The sequence below is a fragment of the Mandrillus leucophaeus genome, unplaced genomic scaffold (genome assembly GCF_000951045.1).
Source record: "Mandrillus leucophaeus isolate KB7577 unplaced genomic scaffold, Mleu.le_1.0 Scaffold79, whole genome shotgun sequence".
Classification (NCBI taxonomy): Eukaryota; Metazoa; Chordata; class Mammalia; order Primates; family Cercopithecidae; genus Mandrillus; species Mandrillus leucophaeus.
The window spans coordinates 1,097,508-1,119,163 of NW_012108585.1; the positions used below are offsets into that span (position 1 = coordinate 1,097,508).

Consider the following 21,656-nt stretch of genomic DNA (forward strand, 5'->3'; position numbering starts at 1 on the left):
TTTTTTTTTTTTTTTCAACTCTCCTGCTATTAACAGAGGTATTAGCAATCAGTGTTCGTGCCTAGCCCATTAATTACTGTGTAAATTAGTGCTGAATGGTTGTGGAGGTCTTTATTTAAACCTGTAGTTTATAATGAGACTTAAAAAAAATACAATTTTTTTTTTTTTTGAGATAGGGTTTCACTCTGTTGTTTTTTTTTTGAGATAGGGTTTCACTCTGTTGTCCATGTGGGATGCAGTGGTGTGTTCTTGGCTCACTGTAGCCTCTGTCTCTGGAGTTCAAGCAATTTTTATGACTCAGCCTCCTGAGTAGCTGAGATCATAGGCGTGTGCCATCATGCCTGGCTAATTTTGGTATTTTTGGTAGAGACAGGGTTTCACCGTGTTGCCCAGGCTGGTCTCGAACTCCTGAGCTCAGGAGATCCACCCATCTTGGCCTCTCAAGTTGTTGGGGTTACAGGCCTGAGCCACCGCACCACGCCAAAAAAAAAAAAGTAAAAGTAATACATGCTCACTATAAAAAGAAAATGGAACAGAAGAAAAGTATATAAGTAAAGAAAAAGGTGATTCCATCCAGTCTTTCAGAAATAGGCTGTTACCATACAATTCATACAAATATTTATATATGTATGTGTATATACAAATATATGTATATATATCCTTTGTACTCAAATGATAGTGTCTTGTAAGCATTCTTCTATAACTTGCTTTTTTTCCACTTCACAGTATGTTTTTGCATGTCAAATACAGATATTTACTTAAATATTTTGTTTATTTTGGTTTCTTTTACCTCTTTTTGAAACGAAATCTCTCTCTTGCCACCCAGGCTGGAGTGCAGTGGTGCAATCTCAGCTCACTGCAACCTCCGTTTCCCAGGTTCAAGTGATTCTTCTGCCTCAGCCTCCCAAGTAGCTGGGATCACAGGTGCACACCACCATGCCTGGCTAATTTTTGTATTTTTAGTAGAGATGGAGTTTCACCATGTTGGCTAGGCTGGTCCCGAACTCCTGACCTCAAGTGATCTGCCCGTCTTGGCCTCCCAAAGTGTTGGGATCACAGGCATGAGCTACTGTGCCCGGCCTCTTTTTCTTTTTTCTTTTTTCTTTTTTTTTTTTTTTTGACAGAGTCTTGCTGTGTTGCCCAGGCTGGAGTGCAGTGGCATGATCTTGGCTCACTGCAACCTCTACCTCTGGAGTTCAAGCAGTCCTCCCACCTGAGTAACTGGTACTACAGGCACACACCCTGTAATGTGTAAGTTTTGTATTTTTTGCCCAGGTAAGTTTTGTATTTTTTGGTAGAGACGGGAATTCACCAGGTTGGCCAGACTGGTCTTGAACTCCTGACCTCAAGTGATCTGCCTGCCTCAGCTTTTTAAAGTGCTGGGATTACAAGTATGAGCCACCATGCCTGGCCATTGTTTTACTTTTTTTTTTTTTTTTTTTAAAATCAGGATTGTCTGAAAGAAATTTTTTTTAAACAGCAGCATTGTCTTTTACAGTTGAGAGATACATAAATTTATTCAGCTAATCTCTTGTTGGAAATTTAAGCTGTCTCCTTGCTGGTACAGACAATGCAATAATTGAATATCATTGCACATTATGTCGTTGAACCTGTGAAAATATATTTTATGGAGAATACTTTTTAAAGTGAAACTTCTAGTTCAACAGCATGCACATTTTAAATTTTGATAGATTATGCCAAATTGTACTTCAGTGGGATTTTAAAATTTTGGTCTATTGTTCATGTTTTCACAGGGAACCTAGGAGAGCAGCATATTTCTCATCCCTAGTAGTATTTATAAATAACCCTTTAAGAAAATGAATAGGATCTTTAGAAATGTTGAAGTACAGTATTAAAAATATTTGACTCGTTGATGAGCATAACCCCATTACATCAGGTTGGACTAGTGATTTTGAGATTTACGTCAGAATTTCACATATAATTATTTAAATAGCTAATAGGTGGTATATTAAATTTTCTGGTTCAACTTATAAATATCATAGCACATCTGTGTCAGCCTAGTCAACCGTAGTTAATTTGAAGTAAGCTACTGTGTTGCTATTAAAGAATTTTTTGCTTTTATCCACCGGGCGCGGTGGCTCACGCCTGTAATCCCAACACTTTGGGAGGCCGAGGCAGGTGGATCACGAGGTCAGGAGATCGAGACCATCCTGGCAATGGTGAAACCCCGTCTCTATTAAAAAAAAAAATACAAAAAACTAGCCGGGCGAGGTGGCGGGTGCCTGTAGTCCCAGCTACTCGGGAGGCTGAGGCAGGAGAACGGCGTGAAACCAGGAGGCGGAGCTTGCAGTGAGCCTAGGTTGTGCCATTGCACTCCAGCCTGGGTGACAGAGCGAGACTCCGTCTCAAAAAAAAAAAAAAAAAAAAAAATTTGTTTTTGCTTTCATTTGTCTTAAGAATATTTGGTGTTCCTTTGGAGACTCAGTTCGTAAAGAGCTATTATGATTTTTCTAGTCTATGAGGAGAGAGAGAGTGCTGTCTGCTGTTGCATGTTATGCTTGTAGCTATTTGGGGGAAGAGTGAGAATTAAAGGCTAACATACAATCATTGTGGGTAGAAGTATTCTTATTTTTAGACCTCTGAGTATAATGGATTTCTGTGGGGTGAGGTGAGACTGGGGCTGTTTTTCTCTCACAGTATGTGTATAACCATTGGGATCAGTGCTTTTCTTTTTTTTTTTTTGTTTTGGTTTTTTTTCAGTACACAGTTTCACTCTGTCACCCAGGCTGGAGTGCAGTGGCACGATCTCGGCTCACTGCAACCTCCACATCCTGGGTTCAAGTGATTCTCTTGCCTCAGCCTCCTGAGTAGCTTGGGTTACAGGTAAGTGCCACCACGCCCAGCTACTTTTTGTATTTTTAGTAGAGACGGGGTTTCACCATGTTGGCCTGCTGATCTCAAACTCCTGACCTCAGGTGATCCACCCACCTTGACCTCCCAAAGTGCTGGGATTATAGATGTGAGCCACTGTGCCTGTCCTGAATATTCTTTGTGTTTTTTTCTGACAGGCTTTGTGATGTGAATAGTAGTGAATTGATAGTGAAACTGTATTGTTAATAAACTCATAATTTAAGATAAGGCAGATTTCTGGTAATATTCTTCTCAGAATTAGATTTTAGGAAATTTCTCTAAATGTAAAAGCTGGAAAGCTTGCAGAGATTTAAATGCTGTTCTGGTATTTTTTTTTTTTTTTTTGAGATGGTGTCTTGCTCTGTCACCAAGGCTGGAGTGCAGTGACACAATATTGGCTCAGTGCAACCTCCGCCTCTCGGGTTCAAATGATTCTCATGCCTCAGCCTCCCAAGTAGCTGGGACTAGAGGCGCGCGCTACCATGCCCTGCTAATTTTTGTATTTTTCATAGAGATGGAGTTTTGCCATATTGGCCAGGCTGGCCTCGAACTCCAGGTCTCAGGTGATCTGCCCGCCTCAGCCTCCCAAAGTGCTAGGGTTACAAGAGTGAGCCACCACGCCCAGCCATATGGTATTTTTTAAAAACTCAAAATATAGGGTACAAAATTCATCTTAAGTGCTTGGTACATCTTTAGCTTGGTAGGTCTCTGACATAGAGTTTAATAGAGTTTTTTTAGTATTGAGAACCCATTTGTCCCCACAGACATGATATTTTCTGCATGTGATTGCTCTGTGTGTGTGTTCATTTTTAATTTCTGTCTTAGACGAGAGGCGTTAGTCCGTTGAGCTTATGCCATCTTCTTGGAATTAAGATTTCGCTACAGAAGTTTGCATTTTTACTAATGCAGGAAGAACAGTTTTTTAAAAAATTGAAATCTTGCCCATTTAGTTAATTATTTTCAGGGGATAGATGACAAAAATAAATAGCAAGACATGTACAGAAGGAGGTTGTCGGTTCATGGAATTAGTTTTATTTATTTATTTGTTTGTATTCAGAGTCTCACTCTGTTGCCCAGGCTGGAGCGCAGTGGCGTGGTCTCAGCTCACGGCAGCTTCCACCTCCCGGGTCCAAGCGACTCTCCAAGTGACTCTCCTCCCTCAGCCTGTGGAGTTGCTGGGAGTACAGGTGGCGCCACCACGCCTGGCTAATTTTTGTGTTTTTAGTAGAGACAGGGTTTCACCGTGTTAGCCAGGCTGGTCTCGAACTCCTGACGTCAAGTGATCTGCCCGCCTCGGCCTCCCAAAGTGCTGGGGTTACAGGCGTGAGCTACCACACCTGGCCTAATTCATGAAATTGGGATACTGTTTAAAGATAGAGAAAATTTTCTTAACTTGAGGAAAATGTTAAAAAATGCAATCATTATATTTATTTTAGATTACATCTAATTGCAGGTTCCGTAAACTACATTCAAGATTATTACTACTTTTTAAATGTATGTGAACTATCTAATGATTTTTACGTGGATTTAGATTAATTGTGGCATTGGCAAACACTTATTGCTTGATTTGTGTTAGACACTGTGCTAGGTTTTGGAGATGGAGTAAGACATTCCTTTACTTTTAAGGAAGTGATTAAAATAATAATTACATTATTTTAAAAGCCCCTGGGTACCTCAGAGGAGCACCTAAATTAGACTGAGGGTCTTGAAGGTTTGTGTCGGATTGTGACTGTTGAACTTAGTTGGGAAAAATGGTCAGTAGTTAGCCAGTTAATGGGGCAGAAGAAGGTCATGGAAACCAGAGACAGCTTGGTATTTCAGGGAATTGCATGGACCTGATTATGGTTGTCACATGGAGAAGGAGAGTGGATAAGGAGTCGCTTCAGAGAGATAGGCAGGGCCAAGTGATAAAAAATCTCATATGCACTACCAAGGAATTCAGATTAAAAAAAAATATTTTTTGAGACAAGGTCTGGCTCTGTCTCCCAGGCTGGAGTGCAGTGGCGTGATCTCTGCTCACTGCAACCTCCGCCTGTTGGGCTGAAGTTATCCTCCCACCTCAGCCTCCCAAGTAGTTGGGATTACAGGTGTGTGCCACCTGGCCTGGCTAATTTTTTGTATTTTCAGTAGAAACGGGATTTCGCCATGTTGCCCAGGCCAGTCTTGAACTCCTGAGCTCAAGTGATCCTCCTGCCTCGGGTTCCCAAAGTGCTGGGGTTATTGGTATGAGCCACCGTGCCCAGCCAAGACATTTTTAAAATGTGGGAATACACAAGCACACGTTCCATTAGCTGTCAGTGGGATCTTGTCACACGTCATGTAGCTCTGGAAAACACTTATGCACTCGTGAGAGAATCACAATGAAAAAGGCCAATAACGTCATCCTGTTATGAAAATAGTTTTACCCTCATGGACCTCCTGCAAGGGTCATAAGCACCCCTGGAATCCCTTACTCATTTGGAGAATCATCATATTAGAAGATCGTTATGGCACTGGTGTTGAGAATTGTTTAGAACTTATAAAAAGAATCACATTTAGTTTTGCTTTTTTGAGACAGGGTCTTGCCATGTCATCCACGGCATAGTGCAGTGGCACTATCATGACTCACTATAGCCGTGAACTCTTGGTTTCAAGGAATCTTCCTGCCTCAGCTTCCTAAGTAGCTGGGACTACAGGCATGAGCCACTATGCTGGGCTATTTTTTTTTTTTTTAAATTTTTTTGCAGAGATGGGATCTTGCTGTGTTGTCCAGGCTGGTCTTGAACTCCTAGATTCAAGCAATTCTCCTGCCTTAGTCTCCCAAAGTGTTAGGATTATAGGCATGGGCCACTGTGTCTGGCCAAAAAGGACATTTTATATTGTGATCCAATATGCACACCTTAAATATTGCAGAAAACAAGACTATATTATCTCTTGCTGCATTACAAGTTACTTCAAAACTTACTGGACTTAAAGAACAAACATCTGGCTGGGCACAGTGGCTCATGCTTGTAACCCCAGCACTTTGAGAGACCAAGGCAGGTGGATCACCTGATATCAGGAGTTTGAGACCAGCCTGGCCAATATGGCGAAACTCCGTCTCTACTAAAAATACAGAAATTAGCAGGGCCTGGCGGCACATTCCTGTAATCCCAGGTACTTGGGAGGCTGAGGCAGGAGACTCGCTTGAACCTGGGAGACAGAGGTTGCAGTGAGCCGAGATTGTGCTACTGCACTCCAGCCTGGGCAACAGAGTGAGACTCCGTCTCAACAAAACAAAAAGAAACAAACATCTCAGATTTTATGAAGAGTGTGTATTGGGTGATTCTGACTCAGGGTCTGTAGTGAGGTTGCAGTCAAGATGTTTACACTCATGTCAATTCTTGACTGAGATTGGAGGGTCTTTGAAGCTATCTCACATGGCTGTTGGCAGGAAGCCTCAGTTCCTGAATAGGCGACTCTCTTCACAGGGTAGTTTGAAGTTTGGGTATCCTCATGACATGGCAGCTGGATTCCTGAGAGAGAGCGGTTTGAGAGAGTGACCAAGACAGAAGCTCCAGTGTCTTTTAAGAGTTAGTCATGAAAGTACATCATTGGAAGCAGGTCACTAAGTTCAGTCTACACTCAAGGAGAGGAAATTTACTCTCCCTCTTAAAAGGAGGAGCATTAAATAATTTATGGACATACTTTAAAAGTACCACAAATAATTGTCAGGAGAATGAATCTCCCATGAGCTTCCTATTTCTTTTTTTTGAGTTGGAGTCCTGCTCTTTCGCCCAGGCAGGAGTACAGTGGCGCAGTCTGGGCTCACTGCAGCCTCCACCTCCCGGGTTCAAGCGATTGTCCTGCCTCAGCCTCCCAAGTAGCTGGGATTACAGGTGTGTGCCACCATGCCCGGCTAATGTTTGTATTTTTAGTATAGACGGGGTTTCACCATGTTGGCCAGGCTGGTCTCAAACTCCTGATCTCAAGTGACCCGCCTGCCTCAGCCTCCCAAAGTGCTAGGATTACAGGCGTGGGCCACCGCGCCCAGCCGAGACTCTTATTTCATATACACCCTGCTGAATATGCTAGGAATGCAAGCAGGGCCTCGACTGTTCCTAACCCAGGCCATTTTTCAGGACTGTGTTTGCAGCAGGCCACTTTGCGGGAGAAGGTAATGTCTTTCACTGGGACAAAGAGCAGGCCTACTTATTACTTACTGTAAAAGTGGTGGATTCTGGCCGGACACGGTGGCTCACGCCTGTAATCCCAGCATTTTGGGAAGCCGAGGCGGGTGGGTCACGAGGTCAGGAGTTCGAGACCATCCTGACTCACACGGTGAAACCCCGTCTCTACTAAAAAATACAAAAAAATTAGCCGGGCGTGGTGTCGGGCGCCTGTAGTCCCAGCTACTTGGGAGTCTGAGGCAGGAGAATGGCGGGCACCTGGAGGCGGAGCTTGCAGTGAGCCGAGATTGCGCCACTGCACTCCAGCCTGGGCAACAGAGCGAGACTCTGTCTCAAAAAAAAACCCGAAAACAAAACAAAACAAAACAAAAACGGTGGATTCCCTAAGCCCAATGTTCCTTAGCCGTGATGCAAACCCACTGCATGTCACCTTATGGAACTTGGGGGTAACAGGGAGACAGTGCAAACATGCTCATGCTTGCTGTGCTGTGAGTTCTTTGTAAAGTTCTTTGTGTTTGACCCAGAAGGCTCATGTGTTCTGTCAGTATCCATGAAATGGTCATAGGCCAACGTATTAACCTGTAAGTAGGGTTAAATAAAACCCTAGTTCCTTCACGGTTCTCAAAAATGCTTATGTTTACTTTAGTGTGATGCACTGTGAAAATAAGCTATACGTTTTATTTTCAGTTCTATTTATCTGTTTATTTTAGAGAGGCTGTGTCTATTCTCCTAGAGATAGGATCTTGCTGTGTTGTCCAGGCTGGTCTTGAATTCCTTGACTCAAACAATCCTACTGCCTTGGTCTCCCAAAGTGCTAGGATTACAGGCACGGGCTGCTGTGCCTGGCCAAGAAGTACCTTTTATATTGTGATCCAGTACGCACGTGTGCGTGCATATGCACTCCTGAAACACTGCAGAAAACAGCACAACGCTACTGTCTCTTGTTGCGTTACAATTACTTCAGAACTTACTGAATTTGGAAAACAAACATCTCAGATTTCATGAAGAGTGTGTTGGGTGATTCTGGCTCAGGGTATCTAGTGATTTTATTTCATTTAAAACAAACAAGAAAACAAGCTTGGTTGCAGTTTATCAAGCTGATTTCACAACCTACTATTGGGTCATAATTCTAAGTTTGAAAAACACTGATTAGGGGACTGATACGGTTTGGCTGCATCCCCAGAAATCTCATCCTGTAGTTTCCATAATCCCTACATGTTGTGGAGGGACCTGGTGGCAACTGAATCATGGAGTCGGTTACTCTGTGCTGTTCTGATAGTGAGTGCCCACGAGATCGATTTTTTGTTTTCTTTTTTGAGACAAGAGTCTTCTCTGTCACCCGGGCCTGAGTGCAGTGGCACAATCTTGGCTCACTGAAACCTTTGCCTCCTGGGTTCAACTGAGCATGTCTGGGTAATATTTGTGTTTTCAGTAGAGACAGGGTTTCACCGTGTTGGCCAGGCTGGTCTTGAACTCCTGATCTCAAGTGATCCACCGACCTTGGCCTCCCAAAGTATTGGATTACAGACGTGAGCCACCGTGCCCAGCCTACATCTGATGGTTTTATAAGGATCTCTGCCCCATTTGCTGGGCACTTCTTCCTGCTGCCATGTGAAGGAGGATGTGTTTGCTTCCCCTTCTGCCACGTTGTAAGCTTCCTGAGGCCTCCCCAGCCCTGCAGAGCTGTGAGTCAATTAAACCTCTTTCTTTTGTAAATTACCCAGTCTTGTGGGCAGTTCTACATGGAGCTTGAGGATGGACTGATACAGGACTCCGAGGCTAGAGGCGGGCAGTCAGGCTAGAAAGTTGTTTTAATTCAGGTAGGAGAGGATGGCGTAAACCAAGGTACTGATTGTGGGAATGGAGGAAGAGGGTCAATTTAAGAGGTATCTGGAAATCAAAGAAACAGGAATTGTATTTTTTTGATAATATGTGTATATATGGCATATGAAGATTTCGGAAGGACACTCAGGCTCTGGCTTGAGCAGCTGATGTTATTCATTTGAATAGATGTTGTCCACTGCCCTGTTCTTTATTTTATTTTAGTTTTTTTCCCTGCAGCAGCAGGTTTGGTTATGGAGCAGGGAGACCTTGATGTGGAATTCAGTTTGGGGGCAGGTGTGTTTGAGGTGCATGTGAGGAGTATAAGTGAAGACGTCCAGAAGTGGAATACATAGTTCTGATTCTCAAAGGAGAAGTGAAAAAGTACTGGAGAAGTAGTAAACTTGGAGTCTTTGTTGTACATATGTTATTTTAAGCTGGTGGAGGCAGCGAGAAAGGATTTCTCAAGGATGATATTGTAGTGTGAGAATAACATAGGGATGAAGATCAGAAACATTTAAGGGAGGAACAAACAAAGGAGGAGGAGGGTTAGAAGAAAAGAGCATATGATATAAAAAAACCAAGAGAGGAGAGTGTCAGAAAATTAGGAGTGCTTAAGAAACAGGGTATATTTATAGACGGGAAGTTAAAAAGGCATTAGAGAGGAAAAGCGATCATTAACTAAGGTTTCTCTGGAGAAGCCAGAGGGAATAGGGACTAAAGTACCCTGTGGAAGGGTTAGCTGTAGCCCACTTCCAGCAGAATAGAGGAAGTTAAGGATGGTTGTTGCTGTAAATGAACATGTGGTGAGAGGAAGTTGAGATAGTTCTTGTTTGATTTCTCTGTTTCTCTCTAATGTAGGAGGTGAGATACATAGATTTGGTAGGGCTGTCATAAGAAAGGGCTGTCATCAGCTGGGCGCAGTGGCTCACGCCTGTAATCCCAGTACTTTGGGAGGCTGAGGCAGGTGAATCCCTCGGGCCTAAGAGTTTGAGACCAGCCTGGGCAACATGGTGAAACCCCACCTCTACCAAAAATACAAAAATTAGCTGGGTATGCTGGTGCTTGCCTGTAGTCTCAGCTTGTAGTCTCAGCTACTCGGGTGGCTGAGGTGGGAGAAGTGCTTGAGCCTGGGAGGTTGAGGCCATGGGGAGCTGTGATCCTACCACTGCACTCCAGCCTGGGTGACAGAGGAGACCCTGTCTCAGCAAACAAAAACACAAAACATCTCCCGCTCCCCCACCCCCACACACAAGACCACTGATGATGTGGCTTAACAACAATTTCTTTTTTTTTTTGTTCCAAGACAGTCTCGCTCTGTCGCCCAGGTTGGAGTGCAGTGGTGCCATCTCTGTTCACTGCAACCTCTGCCTCCTGGGTCCAAGCGATTCTCCTGCCTCAGCCTCCGGAGTAGCTAGAACTATAGGCACGTGCCACCATGCCCAGCTAATTTTTGCATTTTTAGTAGAGACAGGGTTTCACCATGCTGGCCAGGCTGGTCTCAAACTCCTGACCTCAGGTGATCCACCCACCGTGGCCTCCCAAAGTGCTGGGATTGCAGGCATGAGCCATCGTGCCTGGCACAAGAATTTATTTTCTCATAATTCTGGAAGCTAGAATTCTGAGACAAAGGTGTTGGCCTGGTTGGTTTCTTCTGGAGGCCGATCTCTCTGGGTTGTACATGGCCGTTTTCTGGTGTCTTTACATGGTCTTTCCTCTGTGCTTGCCTGTGTCCTAATCTGTTTTTATAGGGATACTAGTTATATTGGATTAGAGCCCACCCAGTACCCTCCCCGAGCCTTCATTCTTTAAGGACCCTAATATCTAAAATATGGCCACATCCTGAGGTATGGGGGTTAAGACTTCAATTTAGGAATTTTGGATTAGGGGACACAATTCATTAAAATGACGAAGTCATTTGCTGAAAGTGAGAGGCCGAAGGCCGAGATTTGAAATAACCCACCATAACAAATATTGCATAGGAAGCTAACTAAGAGACTTGTGGGGCTCTGGGAGAGAAACATGGGCCCAGCTGAGGTAGGAAGTCAAACTGAACAGCTGCATGAGTTTCTCTAGCAGCATCCGGGACTCTAGGTATATAAATCAATCACTAAAGGTGTTTCTCTTGACTTAATTTAGAGAAAGAGTTTAAAATATGTGCAATTTTCCCCAAACTTTTGTGGTATATTTTATATACAGTCATTGCACATATTTAAAGTATACAGTTTGATCAGTTTTAACATAAATATATGCCTGTGAAACCATCATCCCGAACACAATAGAGAACATTTCAGTCACCCCCAAAAGTTTCCCCTGCTCCTTTATGATCCATGCCTCCCTCTACCCAGTCCCTAGTCATGTACTTAGTAACTTTCTGTCATAATAAATCTAGAATTTTACATAAATTGAGTCATACTGTGTGACTTATTTGGTCATATTTTTGGTCAGATTGTTTAAAGTGCAAGAATTATTATTTTGTGGCTTTATTCCATATTTTTAAAAAGAATTTTTTAAAAACACCGTCTTCCCTGAAGCTCTTGAGATTAAAAAGCTATATGAGGGCTTCCCTCAGATATGACTGGTGAATTCCTTCCCTTGTCCTCTAAATGAATATAGTTCTGAAAATAACAGACTCCACTTGGAAATACCATTTTGGATTTGAAAATGACTTGAACATGAGAGTGCACCTGCTGATGTTGAAAACAGTGTGGATTTTTGTTACTGGATCTTAGCCTCTTTCGTGTGAGTTAGTTCCTCCACTATGTGGAAATAGTTCCGCACGGCGGCGGAGGTGGGTTTTTTTTTTTCTTTTTTTTTTTTTTTGGTGAATGTGGAAGTTTAAAATTCTCATGGTGTGATTCCTGAAACTCTTGCGTTTCTGAATTATTTTATTGTTTGACTTATTTTGTTCTGCCTACCATCTTTTAAAAAAGACTTTCTCCTACTTAATAGAAAGATATAAGTGATTGTTTAAGTTTTACACCTGGGAAAATCTAAGACCTAACCTAAAGTTTAGAGTGGTAAATTAGTAGGATACGCTCCCTTAAAATTGTGAGAACCTTTAATATCCTGCGGACACTTGAGACGTTAACATCAGCAGATGATGGTGGTTAAGCATGATAGTTAACAGCCTGCAGGGATCTGGAATTAGGCTGCCTTAATTCAAATCTGGACCCTACCATTTAATACCGGTGTGTCTTTAGATAAGTCACTTAAGCCATCTAAGCCGCAACTTTCTTTATCCGTAAAATGGAAATAATGACAGGACCCATCTTATTCACACAAAATACTAAGTTATACATGAATATTGAATATTTAATATAAATATTAAATGTTATAAACCTCATAGTACAGTGCCTGGCATATGAAACACACACTCACTAAATGTTTGCTTTTGTTATAAAGGATTCCAGATAATTAATGGCTCCCTTATTTTATGCAATATTCAAATTACTTAAAAAAAGAAAAAACTTTGTATCCCTCTTCGATCTTGAAATAGAATTCATCTGAAGTAGTGATTTGTAGATTACTACCTGTCACCCATTTTACAGTCCAGATTACTCATGAAAAGGAATTTTTACTTCATGAGCTAGCTTAGTCCTGGAAAGCAATTTCGTAACATTACTAACAAAATATTGCCATTTCTGAACTCAGTGTGCCACAGCAGTTTCTGAGATGGAGGGAGATTGGAGTCTTTCCTTAAAGGGTCAGGTTCTGTGTATTTCCCGTCTTGTTTGTTGTTAGCCCTGGGCTTTGTTTACTAGTTTAGTAATATAGAGATGAGACCACCTGTGTCTTCACATTTTTGAGGATTTTTAACCTGTTTGAATTTGACCAGAATAGATACTGTCTTTAGAATCTTATTTTTGACAATATGATTTACTTGGGTACTATTTTCAATGAAGAAACACTTATAAGAATCAATTTACATAACAATGGATTTTTGGAAAATATTGTTTAATATGCTGAAGCCTGTTGTTACTTGACCTAAGCCAATTCTTTGAAATGATGCCAGGAAATCAGAGAGAGCTAGTTTAGATCTGTATTGTCTTTGAAAGAAGTGTATAAAGTTGATAGCTATAGTATAGTGGGTTCTGCATCCACAGAACTAAGCAACTGTGGACCAAAAATATTTGGGAAGGAATTTTAAAGTCACTTTGAAAAAAAAAATAGGGAGAAAAAAAAACTTGGGAAAAATAATACAACATGGAAAAATAATAAAAATAAACACAGTAAGTATAACCACGATTTACATAGCATCTACATTGTATGAAGTATTATAAGGAATTTAGAGATGATTTAAAGTGTACTGGAGGATGTCCATAGGTTTTAGGCAATTACTGTGTCAGTTTGAATCAGGGACTTGAGCAGCCTGGGATTTTTGCTGTCTGGGAGGGTCTTGGATATCTGGATACGTTCTGCTGGAGCCAGTCCCCAGCAGATACCAAGGGACAACTGCCTGTGGTTTTAAAATTTGTTTTAATTATACTTGTAGAGTATGAACATGTTTTCTTTTTTGGAAAAAAATTCAGGTGCTTTATGGTCGTTTGAGTATAAAGCTTTATAAGTTGAGTTAAAGCCTTCACAAACATTTTTCCCCTTTATAACACAAATTGCCTTCCCTGTAATTATTGCTGTTTCAAAATTGGCATTTCCCATGTAGGAATTCTTTACATACTCTGTTTACAGATCATTATACTATGTTGTCTGTATTTTTTACCTAGCTTTTGGTTTATCTTTTAATTTTATTTACAGCATTTTTTGGTATAATGCTTTGTCATTTTGACATAATTAAGTGTATTGGTTGTTTTTCTTTATGGTTTTTGCTTCTGGTTTTTTATTTAAGAAGCCTTTTCCTAACTCAAGTTCACAAGGATATTCTTCAAAATTCTCTTCTAGTACTTTTAATGGTTTAAAAAATTTATATCTTTAACGTATATGGAATTTATTTTGGTGTACTATGTGAAGACGAGTATACTTAATTGTTCTCGAAGAGCAACAAGTATTTAAACCTCATTTATTGAGTGATTTTTCATTTCCTCACTGTATTAGTCTGTTCTCATGCTGCTAATACAGACATACCCAAGACTAGGTAATTTTAAAAGGAAAAAAATTTTTTTTTTTAAATTTAGACGGAGTCTCGTCTTGTCACCCAGGCTGGAGTGCAGTGGCGCGATCTTGGCTCCCTGCAGTGTCCGCCACCTGGGTTCAAGCTTCTCATGCCTCAACCTCCTGAGTAGCTGGGATTTCAGGCACCTGCCACCATGCTTGGTTAATTTTTGTGCTTTTAGTGAGATGGGGTTTCGCCATGTTGATCGGGTTGGTCTCGAACTCCTGACGTCAGGTGATACACCCTCCTTGGCCTCCCAAAGTGCTGAGATTACAGATGTGAGCCACCGCACCCTGCCAGGAAAGAGGTTTAATGGATTCTCAGTTCCATATGGCTGGGGAGACCTCACAATCATGGCAGAAGGCGAATGAGGAGCAAAATTATGTCTTACATGGCGACAGGCAAGAGAACTTGTACAGGGGAACTCCCATTTATAAAACTGTCCGATCCCGTGAGACTTACTACCCCAAGAACAGTAGGGGGAAACCGCTCCCATGATTCAGTTAAGTACACCTGGCCCCACCCTTGACACAGGAAGATTATTACAATTCAAGGTGGGATTGAATCAAACCATATCACTCACTGTTTTGAAATATTACTTTTAACATATATTAAATTCCCATATATAGTTTAGACCCTGTTTTTGGGCTAGTACTATACAGTTTTCATTACTATAGTTTTACAAGGCTACAATACTTTATGAGAAACCTTGCAGGTCAGCTGTGGTTTTGTAGTCAGGAATTTTTTCCAGTAATACTTGGTGGGCATTATGTAGTATCCAGTAATCACACACATTGTTTTCTTAATGAAATGTATGAAGTCACACTATGTGGGATATATATAAACAGTAAGCTCGGGTCAGGTCCAGTTTTGCTGCTAGATGAGTTAAAAGGAAAAACTTATTTTCAGAGCTTTTTGATTTTTGCAGTACAAATAAAGAATTACGGATTTGTAATTTATCTTGCTGTTGAGGGCTGTTTTCCTTCTTTGTTCATCTGTTTTAAATTGTTTGGTTACTCTTGTATCTTTACTCTCCATTTGAATTTTAGAGTCAGTTTGTCGAGTTACTTGAAAAATCCTTCAACACCTGTGAAAGGAAGGGATCTACAGCTGGTTAGCAAAATCCTGTAGAGATTTTTCATTGGGATTGTGCTAACTAGTTGGGGAAGAACTGAATCTTAACAGTGTTTGTCTTCTCGTCCATGAACACAGTTAACTTTTCTTTTGTTTAGATGTTCTTTTATGTCTTTCAGTAAGGTTTTAGTTTTTTTCCCCAAAATGCTTGTACATTTTTGTTGATTTATATCAAAGTGCTTTTATGGTTTTGCTGCTGTTGTGAATAGGATTTAAAATTTCTTTTAAATTAAAAACTGCATTTTCTAGTTGTTACTGTTGATTTATACATGAAAATATTGAAATTATATTGATATTGAGTCTGACCAGTTTGTTGAGTTCTGTTATTCTAATAACTTGTCAGTTGATTATCTTGGGTTTTCAGTTAGAAAATCATATATTCAGACATTGATTTTAATCTTTTCCTTGTCAGTCTTTATACTTCTTGTTTTTTTTTTTTTTTTCTTTTTTGTAGAGACAGGGTCTTGCTATGTATCCCAGGTTGGTCTTGAACTCCTGGCCTCAAGCGATCTTCCTACCTTGGCCTCCCAAAGTGCTGGGATTATAGGCATGAGCCATTGCACCTGGCACTTTTTGTTTGTTTGTTTTCCAGTTGCATGGTATGTTTTCAGCATTCAGTTTTGAGACATCTAAAATATCTCTAAAATATTGTTTACTATGAAGTACATTATGCTGTAATCACATTCTGAATGCCTGAGTAACTACATGGTAGAAGGGGTAGATCTTCTTTAAGTGGGGGTAATGGAACGTTTCTGAGAAGGGAAATATTTATTATTGGAGGATTTAATGTGTGATCTTTTCGTTACAGATATGATGTAAGATACTTCTTCAAGATTGGACAGCTGGGGACCTTCTTCTAATTAACCTTAAACCGACTTACAGCCATAGAGACACCTCACAAAGTTCCCATTTTTCGTTGTTGTTGATTTTTTGCTTTACACCTTTTCTGACCTTGCAACCATGTATGGAAGTGCTCGCTCTGTTGGGAAGGTGGAACCGAGCAACCAGAGCCCTGGGCGTTCACCCAGGCTTCCACGTTCCCCTCGCTTGGGTCATCGTCGAACCAATAGTACAGGAGGGAGTTCGGGAAGCAGTGTTGGAGGTGGCAGTGGGAAAACCCTTTCTATGGAAAATATACAGTCTTTAAATGCTGCCTATGCCACCTCTGGCCCTATGTATCTAAGTGACCATGAGAATGTGGGTTCAGAAACACCTAAAAGCACCATGACACTTGGCCGTTCTGGGGGACGTCTGCCTTACGGAGTTCGGATGACTGCTATGGGCAGTAGCCCCAACATCGCTAGCAGTGGGGTTGCCAGTGACACCATAGCGTTTGGAGAGCATCACCTCCCTCCTGTGAGTATGGCATCCACTGTGCCTCACTCCCTGCGTCAGGCGAGAGATAACACAATCATGGATCTGCAGACACAGCTGAAGGAAGTCTTAAGGGAAAATGATCTCTTGCGGAAGGATGTGGAAGTCAAGGAGAGCAAATTGAGTTCTTCAATGAATAGCATCAAGACCTTCTGGAGCCCAGAGCTGAAGAAAGAACGAGCCCTGAGAAAAGATGAAGCTTCCAAAATCACCATTTGGAAGGAACAGTACAGAGTTGTACAGGAGGAGAACCAGGTAAGTTCTACATGTGTGTTTAACTGTATTGGCTGAATTCATGTATGTAAATGAAATAGCTTTTTTTTCCCTTTTCCTAGATTTTTCCCTTCGTAGTATATGTATCTTCCTTTTTCCTATTTATTTTACTATTTTGTGTCCTCCATTTCTCAGCCCTTTCCAAATTGGGTCCTGTGCCCTGTTTTTTTCTAGTTGCCCATGTCTGCTTGCTTCCATTCTTGCTTGGTTCTTTTCTCTGGTTTCTGTTTCTCTTTGTGTCTTTCCTTTCAGCATATGTGATTTTTTTTTTTTTTTTTTAATTCTTCTGAGGTTTTAATTTTGCCACACACTGTAATATCTTTTACCAAATGTATTTAGACTAGGTAACTGAAGTGTAAGGTATACCATTAAGATTTGTCATGATGTCAAAAAGTCATTCTTAAAAACAAAACAAAATGACTATCACAAGATAAATCAGTGTTGTCAGCTGAGAACAGAAATTACTTTTAAAGAGTTAATATTGGCCGGGTGTGGTGGCTCACACCTGTAATTCCAGCACTTGGGAGGCCGAGGTGGGCAGATCATTGAGGTCAGGAGTTTGAGACCAGCCTGGCAACATGGTGAAACCCCGACTCTACTAAAAATACAAAAATTAGCCAGGTGTGATGGTGTGTACCTGTAATCCCAGCTTCTGAGGAGGCTGAGGCAGGAGAATCACCTGAACCTGGGAGGCGGAGGTTGCAGTGAGCTGAGATCCTGCCACTGCACTCCAGTCTGGGGTGACACCGTGAGACTCTGTCTCAAAAAAAAAAAAGTTAATGTTGATAATGTGTTTATTAAGTACGAACAATAACTATTCATTTTGTTGCCATTCATGAAAGTTTAACTTCAGGATGCTTTTGTAGCTTTTTGTTCTTTAATTCTTTACATTTAAGGTAGAGGAAAGGCAACCTGGTGTGATTGTTTGCTTGTAGAAAATAAGTGAGGTGATTGGGCTTTATCATCATGGGGCTTTGCAGTTTGAGAGCTAAGTGCCGTCACATTAGCTGCAGGAAATACTCACTTATTTTTCTGTGCCCCTCCAGGTTACAGTTGATGTGTTTGGTGATAGCCGTGTCACATTCAGTGAGGAAGCTGATGACTCCAAAGATGTGAACAAATCGTATTCAGGCTCTACCAGTTAAAATGTTAAACATACTTTTTTGTTTTTGTTTTTTTTGAGACAGAGTCTTGCTCTGTCTCCCAGGCTAGAATGCAGTGACGCAGTCTTGGCTCACCGCAACCTCCACGTCCCAGGTTCGAGTGATTCTCCTGTCTCAGACTCCTGAGTAGCTGGGATTACAGGTGCCTGCTCCCACGCCCGGCTAATTTTTGTATTTTTATTAGAGATGGGGTTTCACTGTGTTGGCCAGGCTGGTCTCAAACTCTTGACCTCAGGTGATCCACCTGCCTCGGCCTCCCGAAGTGCTGGAATTATAGGTGTGAGCCACCATGCCCGGCCCATACTTTTTGTTTAAAAGACTTTTGGAATTTTTCTCTCTTTACTTTTTTTCCCCCTGTGGTGCAAGTTGTGTGTACTTTTAGAAGTTTTCTTAAACTTGCAAGCTTGAATTTTTTTCCTTCTTAAAAAAGCTGTCTTATACTCTTAAAAGGAGAATATTTAATTAACTACCTCATTGTTGGTATTACACTTTATTTTTGGATTAGGTTACTCAAAATTATAAAGAAAGCATAAAGATATCAATTTCTGCATTCTTCTTAAATGATACCAAGAAGTAAAGAAGCAATCAGAAATTGTCTGTGTCTCTGATGAAGGAGTCGTCTGGCACACAAAGCTGTTTAGGTCCCTGATGGACCTAATGTGTGACTGTGGTCCCATGAAGTTATAATATAGTATTACCAGGTGTGATCGCTCGCACCTGTACTCCCAGCACTTTGTGAGGCTGAGGGGGTGCAGATTGGTTGAGTCCAGGAGTTCGAGACCAGCCTGGGCAAAATGGTGAAACCCTGTCTCTGCAAAAAATAGAAAAAAATTAGCTGGGTTTGGTGGTGGGCGCCTGTACTACTTGGGAGGCTCAGGCAGGAGGATCACCTGAGCCTGGGAGGTCGAGGCCACAGTGAGTCGAGATTGGGCCACTGTACTCCAGCCTGGGTGACAGAGTGAGACCCTGTCTCTAAAAACAAAACAAAGATTATAATACAGTGTTTTCACTGTATCTTTTCTATGCTTAGATGTGTTTAGATACACAAATATTTACCATTGTGTTACAGTTGCCGACAGTTTTCAGTACAGTAACATGCCGTACAGGTTTGTAGCCTAGAAGCAGTAGGCTATATCCTATGTCCTGGGTGTGTGGTAGGCTGGACCAGATGTGTTTGTATGAGTCCACTTGATGATCTTTGCACAGTGATGAAATCGCCTTTCTCAGAACGTATCTCTGTCATTAAGCAACATATGACCGTAAATCTAATCTAAGATTTCTGTCGATAGTCTTACCATTCTTACTAATATGCAGTCCAGATACTCAGATCTTCTGTTTTGGCTACTCGAAGATCTCTAGTTACATTACATTTTGTATGTTAAAGCTCCAGACACATTTTCAGCAATAAAAATAGCTCTTTTTTTCTGTTCATAAATATAAAACAGAAAAGCATAGATATGAAAGCAAAATATATTCCAGATCCTCCCATCTACTGACAACTTTGCTATTCCACCGTTAGCATTTTGACATTTCTCTTTACTGAAATACCTGTATGCATATACACATAACAGATTTACCTGAATGGAATACTGTTGGTATTATGCTGTGACCTTTTTTTGGCTAACAACATTTCTACTGTATATTAAAGGCCTCTAATATGTATCTAAATCATTACTTTTAATGCCTCCTACTATTCTATTGTTATTCTAGTTAATATCACAGGGCTAAAATTCTTCAAATGTACTTGGTATTACAATGCAAATTAAAAACTAAACCTTAAATTCATTTGAATCAGATATCTAAGTAATTAGAAATTATGATTTATTCTTTCTCAGATACGTTATGACTTCAAACTGCTTTGCTTTTACTTTTTAATCAGTTATTAAAGTTGTCACTACTCAACATTTGAATATTTTAATATACTTAAATCTCTTTCTTAGAGACTTAGCTTCTTTAAAGAAGAGAAATTGTCCTTTAAAAAATATTCCTTAGGAAGTTCTTTGAGTTTGAGTCATTAAGACTTTAAGAATGTGTAAAGAAAGAAGAAAGCTCAAATAGACCCCATTGATGGAGTCTAAAATTAAGAACAGGGTTCTTAAATGCTGGCTCAGAAACATCAACATCAACAGGCATATTTGGTTAAAACAGAGATTGCCAGGCCTTCCTTCATACCAGCTAAGTACAATCCCTGGAGATGGGGTCCAGGAACTTAGGTTTTGAACAAGCTTCTCTGGTGGTTCTGATGAGAAACCACTCTTGGGATCTTTAGAATTTAGTAAATCTAATCTAATTCTATCTTTTTTTTTTTTTTTTTTTTTTTTGAGATGGAGTCTCGCTCTGTAGCCCAGGCTGGAGTGCAGTGATGCGATCTTGGCTCACTGCAGCCTCTGCCTCCTGGGTCCCGGTTCAAGCAGTTCTCCGGCCTCAGCCTCCTGAGTAGCTGGGATTATAGGTGCCTCCCAACACACCTGGCTAATTTTTGTATTTTAGTAAAGATGGAGTTTCACCATGTTGGCCAGATGGTCGTAAACTCCTGAACTCATGATCTGCCCGCCTTGGCCTCCCAAAGTGCTGGAATTAAGGGCGTAAGCCACTGCGCCGGCTGTCAATCTAATTCTTAAACTTGTCTGTTGCCTGTTTGTCAATTTGTGATGCTTCTGTTGTGGCACTTTTGAGCTCAACCATAAAAGAAAGGGGAAGAAACAAGGGACCATTTGCTCAGTGTGTCTCATCCTTTATTCTTCCACTTTACATCTCAGGGGTGTGACCTACTCCTGTTCGTAATGATCATTAACTGTGACAGGGACCCTCAGTGGATGGGGCGTGTGTAGGGGAAAAGGGTGTTTAAAATTTTAGATATGTTTAGTTAAAAAGAGCCCTCCAGGTGATTTTGATGTCTCCTCACCTTGTGAATCATTGATGCACCAGATAAATGTTCAAATGATATATGACAGCAGAACAGTGAAGTACAGTTTCTTCAGTTGACATTTTTAAGTTGTCAGTACAATACTGACTTTAGTTTTTAGTTTGCATTGCACTACCAAGTAAATTAGTTGAATTTGTCAGTTGAAGTACAACACCAAGAAAAAAATCATTCCTAAATACAAAATAATAGTGCATTCTCAGATGTTTTTTAAATTATTGTTGTTTTGAGACAGTCTCGCTGTGTCACCCAGGCTGGAGTGCATGGCGCAATCTTGGCTCATTGCAACCTCCATCTGCAGGGTTCAAGTGATTCTCCTGTCTCAGCCTCTGGAGTAGCTGGGATTACAGGCGTGTGCCGTCATGCCCGGCTAATTTTTTGTTGTTGTTTGTTTGTTTGTTTGTTTGTTTTTGAGATGGAGTCTCTCTGTTGCTCAGGCTGGAGTGCAGTGGTGCGATCTCGGTTCACTGCAAGCTCTGCCTCCCGGGTTAACGCCATTCTCCTGTCTCAGCCATCCCGAGTAACTGGGACTACAGGCGCCTGCCACCACACCCAGCTAATTTTTTGTATTTTCAGTAGAGACGGAGTTTCACTGTGTTAGTCAGGATGGTCTCAATCTCCTGACCTCGTGATCTGCCCACCTCGGCCTCCCAAAGTGCTAGAATTACAGGTGTGAACCATCATGCCCAGCCAATTTTTTGTGTTTTTAGTAGAGACGGGTTTCACCACGTTGACCAGGCCGGTCTCGAACTCTCGACCTCAGGTAATCAACCTGCCTTGGCCTCCCAAAGTGTTGGGATTACAGGCACGAGCCACCGCACCCGGGCGTTTTTTTTTTT

The 21,656-nt window shown here is 41.2% G+C and overlaps 1 protein-coding gene across 1 annotated transcript in view; it reads left to right on the forward strand.

Moving 5' to 3' along the window:
* Nucleotides 1-21,656, forward strand: part of ERC1 (ELKS/RAB6-interacting/CAST family member 1) — a 581,971-nt gene that overhangs the window by 30,096 nt on the left and 530,219 nt on the right. The window contains exons 2-3 of the mRNA XM_011967141.1: nucleotides 6,321-6,422; nucleotides 15,893-16,713. Of these exons, the coding sequence (XP_011822531.1) occupies nucleotides 16,045-16,713 (669 nt within the window). The 5' untranslated portion in view covers nucleotides 6,321-6,422; nucleotides 15,893-16,044. The remainder of the gene's footprint in view (nucleotides 1-6,320; nucleotides 6,423-15,892; nucleotides 16,714-21,656) is intronic.